The 17,025-nt window shown below is 40.6% G+C and overlaps 1 protein-coding gene across 2 annotated transcripts in view; it reads left to right on the plus strand.

Moving 5' to 3' along the window:
• The first annotated feature begins 324 nt into the window (after positions 1-324).
• Positions 325-17,025, plus strand: part of erbb4b (erb-b2 receptor tyrosine kinase 4b) — a 270,958-nt gene continuing 254,257 nt past the window's right edge. For both annotated transcript variants that reach the window (XM_079563351.1, XM_079563352.1), the window contains exon 1: positions 325-753. In XM_079563351.1, coding sequence (XP_079419477.1) covers positions 636-753 — 118 coding nt within the window. In that variant the 5' untranslated portion in view covers positions 325-635. The remainder of the gene's footprint in view (positions 754-17,025) is intronic.

The following is a 17,025-nucleotide window of genomic DNA, read 5'->3' on the forward strand; positions in this document are numbered from 1 at the left end:
GCAATTAACTATAAGGTTCACCGCGAGACTTTTAAATTCATATTGTGTTGTCAATTGACGTGGGAATTCCCTTTGCGTCGTTTAACTTCATCGCACCCCGCAGCACACCTAGTACAGCGGCGAACGCGCGTCGCCCCTCGCACTGAGCCCACTGTGACAGGTGCATCGCTCTATTCATGGCTCAAGCGTCTTGAACCAGCCAATCCGAAATTTCCTGAGGGTATTGCTTGCGGAGTTGGCGGTGATTGACGTCTGCCATAACCAATCAGACAGCGCATGGGAGGAGGCTGTATGCCAAGGGGGCGTGCCCGAGGAATACGAGTCTCCAGCTGCATACTGTATCCAAGTGGAGGAGTAATGGCATGAGTACTGCTCCATACTCCTAAGATACGCTTCAGAAAATGGGAAAAATAACTGTCTAAATTGTTTGGTCGAGTTCACTGGCGGATAAACAAGGAGAAAAGCGGACTGGGCGATACGTGGCAAAGTTATACGCACATACGCGTCAAAACTCCCAAACTCCTCGGACCCGCAAAAAAAAAAAAAAAAAAAATCCTGTCTGCGCTTCATCTTTCCGTTCCCTGTCCGCTGGCTTCATTCAAAGGAAGAAGGATACGCTGCTGCTGGACATGTGAATGCTAAAAGGAGCTATACTTGGACCACGCGCAACAATGAAGACAACGGCTGCACTGTTTCTCCTCGGCTTTTGCCTCACTTGCGTCTTGTTGTTTGGGTCAATCTCCGCACAATCAGGTGAGTGCATGGACGCGACCTTAAAAAAAAAAAAAAAATGCCAAAGCAAATACTTCACAATCAACGTACCTATTCCCATTGAGAGGGGGGGAAAACTGCATTCTATTATTTTTTGTTGTGTGGCCAAGTCGAAGGAACCTGCCCTGTCTCCTTCGGGCACAGAGCGGCACTGTTGAATTTGAGGGGGGGAAATCTCCAAAGTGTCCATCGTCGGTCACACGCGTGGTTTTACGCGCACACACAAGACAACAAACCACTGTCCTCACTGTTGGTGATCAGCTCCGCGTCCGCCACGAGAGAACTCCAAAAAAACTTGTTCCGGCTTTCACTTGTCACCTTCAATTGATTTCCCAAATCCATAAACAACTTGGGACCAATTTATTCTTCCACAAGTTCAACAATAGCGTCTGCATATATATTTTTTTCTTTTCCCTCTAGCCTGTCTTTCCAGGGAATTATACTTTAGGGGACAAGCCGCGTCTGTTGTGTTTTAACTTACGCAAAGCTTATAACCGGAATCATCATATGCATCCTTTAATCGGGATCAAAGCAAAGCGGATTAGCGTGAAATTACATTATTCTTCATTTATGGTGGTGATTCTCTCCGCAGGGATAACACAGGCGATAGTTAGACGCTCGGCTTCTTGGTGGAATAAAGAGACTTGAGGTGTTAAAGCGCAGACAGAGGCACGGTGCACAAAGCGCAGAGGTTTTACGCACGGAGCTGGCTGGGGGATAGGAGCGCTTCGCTGTCAGCATGTGTGTGAGATAGGGAGGGCAGGTGAGAGGCGGTGGAGCGAGTGGCTTGTAAATAACTCAAAATGAGCAACATTATGGCGGTCACTATTATGTCTGTATGAGACGTTAAGACAAGTTGCACGGTGGATCAGACAAAGCGCATGTTTTTATTTTTTGATCGCAATTTTGCTGTGATTTGTTCATTTACTTAAAGGCTACACAGGCATTGATAACCTATTAATTGCCATTGTATGAACTTGAATTAGGATGTACATCAAGTCCAGTGAGGCTAAATGTATGATTGCCCTGAAACGACCATGTGCTGGGTGGTTATTTACTTGGTTTCTTTTTTCTGTAGCGTTGTATTTGACTGAAGAAAGTGACTTCCGCCTGCTGTTGTTTGGCTCTGAACACTTGGTCAAAAAGGTGGAAATACACAGTAAATATAGAAGGATTGGCTTGACAAAATCCGAAACATTGCAATCACATGTGTCTGTTTGGCACAAAGCAGACTTTTGTGAATGCTTTGAATGCTTCATTTTACCTGCTCGCTGCTGGTTGAGCAAAGGAAATTATGGCTATTCATAAAAAAAAACAGCTGTTACTGATGTTGCATTATGTTGCATTTTCAAAACAGAAATCTATTTGCCACACCTGGTTATTGAATTTTTTTTTTATTTTTTTTTATGTGGCTCTGGCAGACATGTGTCATGGATAATGTGACAATACTACTAAAATTGTGAATAATACTTCAACCATTTTGAATATTTCTGGCTCTGTGGAGATGCCAGAACCATTGCGTTCATAGACTTTGGAGAAGCTCATATAAACATAATGCTAAGACAGTGGACAGAAGATTCAAGTGGACAAGAGTCCCTGCTCTGTTCTCTTCTGTGTTGGTCTATGCTGCAACTTGAGGAAAGTGCAGTCACAGAGTTGCTATAACAAAACCATATGGCAGTATTTATTCTGGCCCATAATACTGTACATTTATGTTATTTTCCATTATTGTGATTATATTTTGGAATAAGGGAAAGGTTTACTTTTGTATCTGTCTACAGGAAATCATTTTAATTTCAGTGCAAAACCACATGAGTAATAGTTTTCTGACCATTTTAATCACTGAAATATATCATACACGACTGTAGACCTCTTTTAATTTGTTTCAATGGCTCCATGACTGCAAGTAACCTCTTCTTAATTGATTCCATCTTGCCAAAAATAATTGCCTTTCCAATTTTCATGTGCTGATGCAGTTTTACTATTGACCTAAATGTTAAGCAATTTGCTGTTTCATGTTTGGACTCCGTTTCTTATTTTCTACACGGTGCATATAATATCAACTTTGAGCAGATTTGTGACCATGGTAACCACAGTATCATTTTTTTTTAGAGACATAATGATTAGCTGACTTCTATCTTGGTTCTACAGAGAAAATAATCTGAAGGGTTTCCACAAGATGCCCTTCTATCCGGCTGGGTCTGGCACAAAGAGCAATAGCTTGTGATACATGAACTATAGCCTAATTCAAGAAGATGTGATCATTTCCTCTACTATATTTCCCATGTAAAAACAGACCTATGAGTCAGTACGTACAATGGCTGTGAGAAATATTATTTCTTCCTCCTTCCTTTTGCTCTCCCCTTGCAGTAGACTGACCCCCAGTACAGTGTTCCTCATTGTCTGCCTCTCCTTTGTCGACTGTAGGATGAAAATGGTGTCACATAGAGCTGCCCACACAGCGCTGCCTGATCCACAAAGAAGCTCTCACAGTTATGTCTCTGGCCAGTGTCGCCTCTTAAAAGAGCACGGACTCTTTGTCACTCTTTGTCACTCCTTTACCTTTTGTGACATGACTGGTGGCCTTTAATTCATCTACTGTACACTCAGCAAGAAATGCAACTTTGTAAAACAAAGACATTTGATAATGTGGTGTATGAAATAGATTTCTCTATAAAAGTGGTCATTTTCCCTCGCAGTATTTTGTACTCTCAGACATTTGTGAAAAAAGACACTGCTGTGATTTGTTTGCATGGTATTATGAACTATTTTTATCGACCACAAATCCCGACGCAACCCTGATGTTTTGTTAGAAGGCTAGCATTTAGCGTGACGATATATGCTTTGCTCCCAGAAAGTTGGGAAACACACTTACAATCTCTTCCTTGTGAATATTTGGAACGTTTTGAAAGCATTAAGAATTTTTTTTTACCTTAAGTAGTTCCTTTTGCATGGTAAGAAAATGAGAAAAATCAGGCACAGGTTTTAGTAGATTTTTATCACAGCGTTGTGATGGTTAGAGTTGTGGTGCACAATGGTCAAGGTCTGTCTGGGCACTAATTTATTTACCATCGCCTGATAGAAACATGGTCTCCATTCAAAAGATTTCTCTACTTTTGTGTGGAACATTAGTTGCTTGTCTTTATCTGCAGCATCTTGCTCAGAACTATACTCATGCACAGAGGCAGATATTATCTTAAAATGTGGTTTGAAGCATGATGAGGAGCATTTCCCTGTACATTTTTATTGGCCCAAATTCACTTACTAGGGAAGAACTTTCTTGCCGTTTTATTGCCTTTTCCTCTCTGGGGGATCTGCCTTTTGCGGTGAGATAAAGTATGAAAAAAAAAAAAAATGCTCCTGTAATCTGGACCGTGGTTTCATTGTTAGAATAGTAGAGCACATTCAGTTTGTTATAAATCTCTCCCACTTCTTGACAAACAAACCGCTTTTGAACCACCAGCATCAATAATACATGCACCCACAATGCATCTGGTGGAGCGCTAATGAAAAATTGCCCTAATATTCCGGCGGGATGCATGTAGCCTACTCAATCCCCAGTCTATGTCCTTATTGTCTGTAATGGTCTTTTTGGTTTTCACACCCCCATATTGTTTAGATGGGCTTTAATTACCTGCTCTGGGATCTCGTCTCAACAGAGTCTTCAAATTGTACTAAATCAGCTTGTAAAAGGCTGGGCATTGTGTAAAACGTCATAATCTGAGCAAATCAAGTGGTTTTGGGTTTGGGACCATGCATGTGCGGCAATCCCTGATAAATGTGTCAATCGTAGCGCAAAGTTCCACCTCTAGATTGCTGAATAGACACATTTGGATGCAAGCAACATGTTATTTTGAGTAAATTACATCTTGGCAATACAGTGTAGCCACTGACCTGCCTTGACTTGTGCCCCCAAGTGGCCATAGTCAGTGTCGGCACTCTTATACCTATTTTTTTGTTTTTCATACAGTGAACCCTGTCTGACGTTACCATTGCACAAAATATGCATTGCTGTTTAAAGCAAATTCGTGTAGCGACACGTTAAGAGCTCGATTTCCAGTCGGACTAGTCTCTGAGCTCATAACCAGTCTGGCGTGCGTGTGTGCAGCCTCCAGGACTGATTGGATCATATCTTATGTGACCTTTCATAGCCCCGCTCCCCACATTCATCTCCCGTAGATACAAACGCGGGTGTTTTGGCCCATGCATCATTGTCAGCTGTTTTACGTGAGAGGGGGGGCGTCGCGAACAGATTACGGAGTTCCACCCACCGCGCACGTACATGTCTAATTTCTACAGCTGCTTGTCATGTGTAAAAAAAAAAGGAAAAAAAAAATGCAAATTCTGTCTGCAATCTTGTTTACAAGCATTTGGATTCCTGCAGATGGGAACGTCATGGTGCAAAATGGTGCCTTCGCTACTCCCATCGCACTTTCTCTCCCCCTCTTTCTCTCCACGGTTGGCGGCGGCGGTGGTGGTGGTAAGGAGGGATTTTGAGATGAATGAACAGAAAACCTCAATTAACAAGACAAAACTCCAGAGGTAGTTCGGGGTGTTATTTCTTTGACAATAAACTGCGGCCGGCGTAGACAGATTGGGGACTGCGTTTCAGCGAAATCAATGTGCTTTGTTTTAATTAGGTTGGAAAATGTGTGCAGGCAAGAGGAGTTTTAGGGATTTTCTAAACTGTTGAACTCTCCCTTCAAGAGAAAGACTTCCAAAGACTTGTGTTTCTTATTTTACTATATATATTCAAATCTCTTTGCAGGCATAATACATCGAACACAGTTAAGTAATGATTGTTTTAATGGTATTATATGGGTTTGGGACTGAATGCTACGATTACCAACGAGTATTCAGCATCCCTTCACTTAGCTGGTTGTCTTTCCTGAAAGTCTCTTCTCACTGCAAACTCATTCACTGTGAGCGCTGCATATTAATGTCATTGTTGTTTTTTTCATAGGATGCATATTAAGTTGTTGACCATTGTCGTCTTGTGCCAGTGTTCCTCACACGTTGGCACTCACTACATCGCAACCTCCCACTGACTTTCCCACGCACGCACTGCCTTTTTTTTCAGGCCCTATGCTCTCAAAGGGATAGAGAAAAGGGAACAAGGCAAGACTTTATAGACGCGAGAAAATGACATCAAATTTGAGGCTGTTTTGAAAATGGTCCGGAAAGGATTTGACTTTTTTTGGTGGCTAAAATTCAAACAGTGGCTCGAGGTTGTTCAGACCCATAGTCCAGAGTGTTTGCCTTTCAAACTATTCATTTGTCTTTCCGAAATGTTTCCACAACCCACTGACCCACTGAGAATCACAAAGAAATAACGAAAGATCCGCACAACTGTTAACTCACAGGCTTTCTAATATTAGTTCACCACAGTATTGAGGGATTGACTCTTGTCATGACCAGGGCTGGGTACCGTTAAAACGATACCAGTCTGGTATCTGTAAAAAAGTTTAGGTAGTACCGGTATAGGAAAAATGAAAGTATCGAAAGGTACCGCAGGTACCAGGAAAAAAACAACAACAATCTTCTATTTTTATCTCCAAGTGTGGATGCTGTTGGTCCAGGGACAGTATTAATATAAGTGAGCGACTTGGTTGTTTCAGCTCAATTTGCCAATTTTTTGCCCAATATTTTCCTAATTTTTCTCTCCCATTTTTAAAATATTTTTTCCCCTATTTTTTCCTCAATTTATTACCAATGGTTTCATTTTCTATTTTTCTTATTTTTGACCCAATTCTTTCTAACCTTTTCAAAAATGTTATTACTAATATTTTCCCATATTTTTAAATTTTTTGCCAATTTTCTCAAATTTCCCCCCAAAATGATTCCACATTTTTCACATTTCCTGACATTGAAAATGAACCCGATATTGTAAATCTGCAGACCTTCAACACATTTTTGTTCAGTTTTCTGGTTCTACCCGACAAATATTTGAGTTTAAATATCGGAAACCAAATATCGTTAAAGTACCGGTATTGAAATAAAAAGAATGCTACCCAGTTTGCCTGATTTTATTGTTTACAAACAATTAGAGAGGGATCATGCACATTTCAATTTGTTTGTTGTGGTCCAAACTCACTCCTAACGTCCTAATACATTTATAACATCCCAATTCTTTCTTCACAGGGATGGATTTATGCACATTTCACAACTTCCAGGGTAAAATACTGTCACAGCGATGTAAACAACAACCTGCTATACATACAGTGAACATATTCTGTTTACAAACCAACATTTACTGAATTGGGAATTGTATTTGTTTGAATCCACCTTTCTGTCACTTTGATATTTTGATCCCCTCATGATCACTCGCCCTGCTCCCATACTCTGGCTGTCCTCCTTGTCTGGTGTCTTTCCTTCCCTTTTAGGCGTTGGGAAGTTGTCACGCTGGCGCTCTTTTGACAGGCGCACTTTGAGGGCTTCTCGCCGCTCTGACAGAGGGCCCCCAAAAAACATGTGCATATATTGTGGCTGCGCGGCTCGGAGGGACCGCATGTTTTTTGACTGACAGGCTAACTCCCAGCTCCGGGGATGCTCTCTTGTGCGCTTCACTCTTCGCTTGTGTCCTCCCGCCCACTCTCTCTGCTGCCATCATCTGTGGCTTTGTGAGGGCTACATAATGCGGGAGAATGACAAAGGAAATTACAGCTAATCTTTGTTAAGACACACTCATTACTGACACATTTTGGTCTGACGATAAGAATTGCTTTCTCTCAAACTGACATGCCGGAGTGACGTTTTTTATTCTCACTTTGTTATGTTTTTTTTTTTTTCCACAGTTAATAACGGTGCCGAAAATATGAATGGATGATAATAGGTTGACAACTTCGCAATGAAAGACTAGTCCCACCTTCAAAAGGGCTTTTCATGCACTTCTTTCACCATGTGGGTGTGTGTGTCGAACTGATGGATTCGCTCCAACTCTCTCTCCCTTCTCTTTCCTCTTTTAGTAATCCCCGCTAAAATATTCATAGCTAATCTGCATTTACAATGTAATTACAGACAGGGGGCTTTGACTGATATCGGATATGGCCGGCGGAACACAAGCAAGTTCAAGATTTTGTGGCGAACAATTGTGCAACAGGTTGGAGACGCGTGGGGTCTCAAGAGTGAACATATTCTCACATTTAAAGTGTGACTAAAAGGTCCTTTAGGCAGGCTTTTTCAAACTCCTTTGGGACAACTTTGATGTAAGTGCGTTATTAAACTAATCTGCGCAGGGAGAAGAGTTTGGCCACAGACAGGATCAGAACAAGTTCGGGCCCGCTGTCTGGACTCTAAAAAGCAGAGACACTTCATGGATTACGCCGACGTATACTGGAGTGTAGGCGTGTGTTTTTAGACGGACTGAATATTCAGGATTACTGAAACTGTTTTGGATTAAGATATTAACATGGTTAAAACTAGGGATGCACCGATCTGATACTGGTATCGGATATCGGATACCAGTTTTGGCTCTCAACACCTTAAAAACACAACTTTTACTACCTAAATCTAAGTGAATATGGGGATGCTGCATATCATTTGAAAGCTAAGTACCAGGAGAATCCAATCTCTGGGTTTCAAGTTCCGTGAATACATTTTTGATCGCCAACAAGCCGCTGTTAGCATCAGTATGCTACAGCGAGCATGCTAACGAAAACGAATCAAGGCTGGGACAGAAACTAACAGAGACATACCAAAAATAGGCTAATAAACCACTGCTGAAGCCAAGTGTTTGTATTTTAGTTTCAGAAATAACTGATCTAGCACATTTGTAATGATCAGATCACTTCATATGAGTTGTTTATATTAATGTAACCTAAAGCCTGTCAAATATCCAGGATATTTAGTGTAGGAAAGTCCAGTGATCTTGTTAAATGTTTATCCAAGGGTTTATCAGTATATAATTGACAATTGATCCGTAATATCATGACAATAAAATATGACTTTATTGATCTTAAAATGGAGAAAGGAGTACATTTTTCACTAAGAGAAAGCCACTTTTAAGAAAGTCTCGTGGTATCGGTAAATATCGGTATGGCAGATACTCAGAACACAGTATCGGTAGCAAAAAGCTGGATCGTTGCATCTCTCATTCTCTAGTTAAAACCTCAACCCTAACCCTAACCCTAACCATTTTATGTGGTATGAACCCCTCAATAAAACTGACCTACTTAACGATATAGTACTAAGAGGATCATCTGGAGGGGTCAGTGTTACCATGGTGTATGTTGTCTGTTACATGGCAGCCTTTGCATCAGCTTCATGCTTTGATGTCTTTTTTTTTTTTAAGATCAGAGGTGCACATACTACATCTCTCCTCTGAGGGCCAAAGTGGCACGGTAATAGTGGACCATGGACCAAACACATGAACATTTTGCATGTAAGGGCCAAACGCAATCTTGGCTTGCATGTGTGTAACGGTGTAATGCGCAAATTAAATATAGTCAAAGGGCTTGTTGGCCACGGGTCCGACTTTGGCCACCGCTGCCATAGATGCTTTATTTTTATCCCATGGAGAATTGAATAAAAAAAGGAATGAGATTGCAAAGACGAATGGACATTTATAACCTCATTTAAAGACCCTCCAGCCTTTCTGGATTTCATCGCAACGAGTTTGTCCGACTAATAAAGCTAATAAAAGGAACTTGAAACATGCTGAATAATATCAGTTTGGTGATGCAGTAACACATTGGTGAAAGTGTAAAGTCGGGGTTCATGACTGCTTATAAAAAACAGACAAATTGTTAGGTACCGTCTCCAAATTTGTTGCCACATCGACATTTTTGTCTTCCAGTTTAGCTCACTGGACATTTCTGGTCTGGCCTATCATCCCTATTATAGCAGCCCAGTTTGCCCCCCCCCACCCCCCTACCCCCCTTTTTTTTGGCCATTTATCCAGATCCATTTTTCACTTGTGTATATGGAGGAGGGGGTGGTGTCCTTTTAAATGAAGCACTTGGCGTTTGTGACCTGTAATAAATGAGTATGCAGTCAGTCATGGCAGCTGTAAGGAGACGTCTGGGAGCACACGGTGTGAGACAGAGACCGAGAGGGAGAGAGACAGAGAGGGAAGGGGGTAGATATCCTTGAATTTCTCTAGTTTATCTATGCAAGGAAGACAAATGACTGCGCCAAACCATGCCAATGTTTGAAAAAAAAAAAATGTAAGAAAACATGTTATGTAAATAGAAATCATGCGCTTCAGTGATCATTACGCTTAATGACAGTGGGTTATCGGGTTAACTAACATGCTCAGGGAGTTTGCACAAGACTATTGATCTGACCCCAGTACCAATATAAAACAATATATGCATATGTTTTACAGCAGCTTTCAAATACATGTTGCTTCATGTTGTCAAGCTGATACAGAATGCATTGAAAGAAAGGTTTTCTTTAATTGAATAATGAAGCTTTTGTTCTTCAATAGCGTGAGATGTAAAGTCTCATAATTGCTCATTCATACACTACACCAACATTTTCTTCTTTATTTTACTCCTAGCAGTCTCAATAATTAGTTCTTTGTAGGCGTTCTGCTATAGGCTTTCATGTTCTGTTAGCCTTTACATGAAGCCTTTGTTGAATGAAAAGATGAAATGTAGACTGCTCATTTGAGCGCGACTGGCAGTCACCTTGCGGCCGGAATAGCACACGGTTCCCTTTAGCTGGATGTGAAGGTACATAAAGCACGGGATGAGAGCAACTGGGAAAGGCAATTGACCTTGGTCGCTTTTGGGGGGTTAGCTGTAGCGCCTGATAGATGGTCCAGTGGTGCGGCTGAGGGAGGAATGCTGAGTTTGACAGTCACTCTTCAACATGAGAAATAAAGATATGGGAAACGGTAATGACAAAGGACCTGCTTCACCAAAAGGGACGTTTCCAGCATTGTAGGGGCTCTATGTAAGATGCTGTTTGAGAGCCCCGTGTAGAGTAGAGAGATATTTACATGGCTTTTACGCAACTTTCTTTGTTGATAAGACCTTTCAACTTTAAGGTTTGTGGTATATCTACATAGTTTGCTATATGATTCTGATCATCAATACGTAATCAGATAAACTCAGACTAAGAGTTCCATTTTTGTGTTGCCTATTGGATTGTACAGAACAGTGTGTGCATGCAATATGTGTAAATGTGCTTAAGTTAGTTAAATTTCACAGGGCTGGCGGCTGAGTCATAAAACTTTATTGGACTAACGTGATAGCATAACGCTATGGTGCTAAATCTTTCTGTCAAAATACTTTGGCGATTTATATGTCGACGATCTGAGTATCTCCAAATTTTGAGTGATTGCAAATTTCTTTTGATGTTCCACATGGGCATTCGGATGCTACATGTCACACATATTGATGTCAAAATAATATACCAGTTGTACACGTCAGAAATAATGTTACAATGTGGAGATCTATGTCTACTTACAGTGTTTAAAAAAAAACACTGCCAGACATTGAATTTTTATTGCTCCTCTGACTTTATCTGTCAAAGGTTGAAAAACAAAGAATAAAATAACACAAGCTCACTAACCCCTGGTCCAAAGTCAGCCATTTTGTCCTGCTGCGCTTGACTGTTTACCTGCGACAGGGGTGCTTCATCTGAGCTACTCCCTACCATACAAATACACATGCACGAAAACATGAGGGGGTGGTCGCTGCTAACCCTGCTGCATCCCAAACCACTCCGCTTTTTGTCCCGAAAGCTCCATCCCACTGAGAGACACGATCCCCCGGCGGCAAGGTGAACGGGGTGCTGATGTTAGATTATTTGCAGCGGGCCGGGTGAACAAGTGAGATGGGAGCGACATTTTACCCCTAATTTTAGTGGCAGAAGGGCATCCAGGGTAAGTGTCTGTGTGTGTGTGTGTGTGTGGGGGGGGGGGTCTTCCTGCAGGGATGGGACATGGGCTAGAATCCCCGGAGAGTTTGCTTAAAGTGGGGGCTATCACCGTAGCTGGACGTACAATTAATCAGGGAGAGCCCAGGGGTAGCCCAGGTTCTGACAGGGACACTTCCTTCTGAAAAGAACACACACACACAACTCACACAGAGAGTCAAGTCTCGCCTTACCTCTTTTCTCAGATATGTCAGGTTATTGCAAAATGTAAGTGTCCATCAAAGGATGATAGGCACGTTAAAAGGGAGCACAGATCAAATTTGATGCAGTCTTCAGAAGATATAGACCGTGCAGAAAAACACAAAGATGTTTTGGTACAAATGTAATTGTTTTCAATTATAAAAGCATTGGGAGAGCAAATAGTCCATAACAGAAACACGTAATGTTACCAAAATCCACAGAAATAGTGCCCGAAATAATATTCTTCTTGTTGTTGAAAATAAAAAACAATTTCATTACGCAGTAGAAAATCTGGATTGATAAACTCTCAGGGGTTTTCAAAAAGGTTTTCAAGTTGTCATCGATTCAAAAACAACCTGGTACACATGATTATTTGAAACCCTTTTCTATGATCCAACATGAATGACCAAACAAGCTGGATTTGGGGGGAAAAACAGAACACATCGATGAATAAATGAACTTCTTTTATCAAGAGTGTGTGTATATATATATATATATATATATATATATATATATATATATATATATATATATATATATATATATATATATATACATTAATTGTAAGCAAAGCCCATTTGTTGTGAACATTTCACATTTTACTTGTAGCACAGTGCTACATGTCTAAGTTCCAGTCAGAAGGAGACAGGAGGTTGGCAAAGAGCACAGTAAGGTGAAAAGGGCTGAACCGGTGGCTACACTTCACCCCGAGTGCCCTCTTCTTGTATCTGCCCCCGTCTCCCCTCAATGGGTGCTGACTGATTGATGGATTGGAGTTTGACATGGCCCGGTTCGCTCGAGGGTGCTAGCAAGGACATGTGAGAGACATTTCCAAACGATCGGAAGGAGAGGAGACGCAGGAAAGGCAAAAACGTTGGCCGCGTATTAGTCAAATGTAACACAAAAAACAGCTGTAGAAGAAGCGTTATGAGAATCCCCACAAGCACCGGGCTGTCGTCACCTCTCAAGTGGAGTTTTCTCACAGTGGTTCAGGTCAGACATGTTTGATGGATGAGTTTGGACGATGACTGTGGCCTTGGTGTGGATGTGTCTTGTCAACAGTGACATATACTGTACATTATGTATACTTAAGTGCCAAAAAACACTGCATCGCAGTGGTTTCGTCCTCCAGTCTGGCACAAAAATCCAAAAGAAACTGTATCTTGTATTGGAATCCATCGGAGTGAACTCAGTAGCTCAGTTGTGTCTTATACATGTTTGTATATTTGGATGACGCATTACCGGAGGCCAGGTGAATAGTGTCTTTACATCTGTTGTGTTTCCATGGGCAATTATGCTGATGTTCTAGGGCTAATGACAGGTGCTAATATGCTGTAGAAACATCATGATGTTGTTGTCTCAAATCTTGTTTAAAATGTATTTGTAGACATTTTGTTCATTTGTTAAAAATGTATAACAATACATAACTATCCGCTACAGTGACCTGTATCCAGCATATTAGAATTTAAACCATTTCCACATAAAGCAATGAAGTTAAATATAATTACTCAATGAATTAATAAATTGATTTATTCATTCCCTCTTCCACTTATCTGGTTTTAAGTCAACAATAATGGACTTGATCACACATGAAGGCAGAAAAGCCTATATCTATACTTTTATCCATACTGCACATTACATGGTAGCCTTTGTGCCTTTTATCCAAGCTTATCTGGAGCTGAGTGCGTGAACAGCTCTGGCCTCATGGGGAGACTGACATTCACACTCATCTCAGCCCTGTGCCCACAGAGCCACAGACACGTTCCCAAACTGTTATGTGTGCTCTTATCAAGTCCAAGGACCTGCTCCATGTGTTTCAGAAAAAACAAGCCATTAGTTGACAGTCTTGGCCAGCGTTGCTGGGGTGACCAGGCTTCTGCTCAAATTGTGTCTGTTCATTTTATGCCTTGGCGATACACACCATTCATGTTTTACCCAATGTTTGTGGAGAAACTGTTGCACAAACCCAAGCCTGTGCCGGATTGGTCTAAGCATTTTAAGGCTGAGAGGAGTGGATGAAATAATTTGCTAATTGTGGCACTTTGCAAGCAGCATGTGAATTGATGCTCTCAGTTTTACCAATGTGAGAGGCACGGAAAATGTTTATCATCAAAATTGATTTATGGAAAACAACTGTGCCAACAACAGTCGATCACTATGTGTAGCAGGATATGTAATATATATTGTATTTGTTAGAGGATAACATTAAATCGCTATTTATCATACTGCGTCAGGCTGTACAGTTGTACTATCTCTGTCATAGCCTTGACTGTGGTGCTCAGGCGCCCACTCTCAGCCACTGAATGCTTGCGTATCAGTATGACGCTCTGAGAGTACAATATTCATCGAACATTTATTATAACTAAATGATCTTGTGCAAGCTTTTTTTGCTGTCTTTTAGTAGTAGTAGTTTAAGTTGTATTCGTGTGTCTCTTTTGTATTATGTTTGTGGCACCTGTACCTGGGCTGTTTGGATTATGTTATTTTGAGCAGGTGGTCTAATGAATGTATTTCTATGTCACTGTTTATGTATGTATCTGTGTAGTTGATTTTGGAGCTGTTTCAGTCCAGAGGTCTCTGCAGTAAGCAAACACCCATTTGAAGAGAAGCCAAGTCGAGGGGGAACAAGGCGCACAGTGTGTCCCTGCTGAGAGTGCTTTGTGCCGGGGAGGGTCGGTCTCGGAGCTCCCTGTCTCACGTGAGCCGCCTGGAGATGAGGGCTGCACTCCTTTTTTTAACACCGACTGTACAATATACTTATCCCTTTACATTAGGGTTGATCTGATTTGCATTGGAATTTGACATCATTTAAGCATCAGCACTAAACCCTGAACTTGAGCTGTGACGGTTTGCAGGGTCTCTGAACTACTTTATTGAAATAAGTTGAAAAGTGTGTAGACCTGCAGCGATTCACAACTTTTGGCCCTTTATTGACAATGAAAGCAGTACACATCACCTCGATACTATGCATGAAGATGATAAAGTATTGTTATATGAGAAAATGATATGATACAAAATATATCGTGATATATCACATAGCCTTAATTACTTTATTGTTATAGCTAAACTAATCCACTAATGACATGTATTCACCTCCTCATTACTTTTTAAAGTTTGTGTCTGCTTGGCCTTAGTTTACTCAAACATGATTTGCTTTCCTCAGGAAACAGGCAGCTTTCTCTCTCAATCTCTGTGTGGGCCTGTTGTTACTGATGAGTACATTGTGTTTGTGACACTGGGCTGTCTCCGTCTTGTGTCTGGGTATCTGAGCAGTAAACACAAGAGCGCTGGCACCAGGTATTTTGTGCCGTGCCACTCACAACACCTTTGCACAAACGTGTGGTGTCTTGGCAGCAGTGCAAAAACAATAGGATGAATAAAACATAGCCGAATCAGAGCACTCCACCTCCAAATGTCAGGCTATCTGTACAGCTTAATGGAAAAACATAGGGACGGTCCCAAGGGTCAGTTTATAGAGCTCGCCCCATATACACGAGCAGAATGACGCTTTTGACCAATGAACTCTATGTGATTTTGCTTTTATTTCAAATTAATATAGAGCCACACAATAACCAATGTTTTGCAAGTCAGTGTTTGATCATTGCATGCATATTACTTGTGTCTACTCCAGGAACAGTAAAGTAATGTAAGCTGTTTATTTATTCAATTAATTTCATATAAAAACTGCATTCCTTTCTCTTCCATTTTAAAAATAATTTCGACTTATAGTGAAAAATGTACTGTTTGTTCAATTTTTTTTTTCTTTGCACAGTTTAGTTGATTTAATGCCATAAACAATTGCAGTATTAATATCACATAGCATGTTGGTCTCCAGAAGTGTTTGTATGAACTTTGGGAATAACATGAAGTTGGTAAAACTGAATAAGTTGCACTCATTACATGTCTTTTATCCAACTGGTCTGAACAGCATCATTGAACACGCATTACTTCACATATTCTTGAACCTGTCCTGGTGGTGGTGGCTAACCCCTGCAGCTAATTATCTTTAAATTAGGGATGAGGTCTAGGTTTAATTAGGCTTGGCCATGAGGAGGGCTGAAGCTTAACAGTAACTGCAGTAACTTCAGCTGCCAAAGCTCATCAGGCTAATAGAGACTCAAATGTGGAGGGCCTCGGGGGCCTGACAGAAGAGCCCTGCTTCCTGCCATATACACACACATGTGCGCACACGCCACAGGATTAAACCAGCGCAGTCTACAGAGCCGAAAAGTTCCACTTTTTATTTGCATTTTTTTACATAATCGCTGTTTGGAAATCTTCAACTTTACTGCATGTTTATTGATGTCAGTCATTTTTCAGTGTCTTGTCGGCGTCTGGCTGAGACTGTTATAAATGTTTGCCTAATTGTTCCCAAGAGCCGGTGAGAATAATTTTTTAGCATGACAAAACGTGAAATTGCATCACTTTTAAACTTCGATGGTTTGTTCAAAAATACTTCAAATGCTTTTTTAAAAAAATTTTTTTTACTGATATTCTGGTTGATTTACATTATGTCTAAATTCAGTACGAGCATTCTCAGTCAGTCTTGTGGGGAAATGGCTTGCAGTATACTTTATGAAACTTTATGTATATACTGTACCAAAATATTATATGGATTAATTGCCTAATTGCAATTTCTTGATTAAATATTTGAGATGTATGGTTTATGGATTGATATTTCCCCCCCTGTATTTATAAACTGTATGTCTGGTCTTTGTTTTATATTTACCAAAAATATGAATTTTAATTGGATTTTTCTTGCAAGTATTTAGTCCTAATATCTTTATCTTTTTTTGTCAAACCACATGATATAATCTACCACCTGTGATTCTCCGTGACCTCACTGAATCAGGACACCTGACAGATTCAATATATCGAAGTAAACTGAAAGCTACTTCTTCATTTATGATAAAGAAAAATGTGCACTGGGCCTGTTATTCATTATTAACAATATGTTAATGTTATTTACAAAATTATGATTTGTTAGAAACGACTTATGCTACTCAAATGTAGAACTAGTCAGTTTGATAAAGCTTTAATAACTGGAAATATATTGTAATAATAATTTTATTTCCAGTTGCCTCACTGCTTTGTACGATACAAGTTCCCCGTGTTCTTCTGTGTCTTTGTATCTCACAACCTGACATGAGATAATGGGCAGGGGCTGGATACAGTGTTGGCACTGAGTGA

Source organism: Gobius niger (genome assembly GCF_951799975.1).
Source record: "Gobius niger genome assembly, chromosome: 9".
In the NCBI taxonomy this organism is placed as follows: domain Eukaryota; kingdom Metazoa; phylum Chordata; class Actinopteri; order Gobiiformes; family Gobiidae; genus Gobius; species Gobius niger.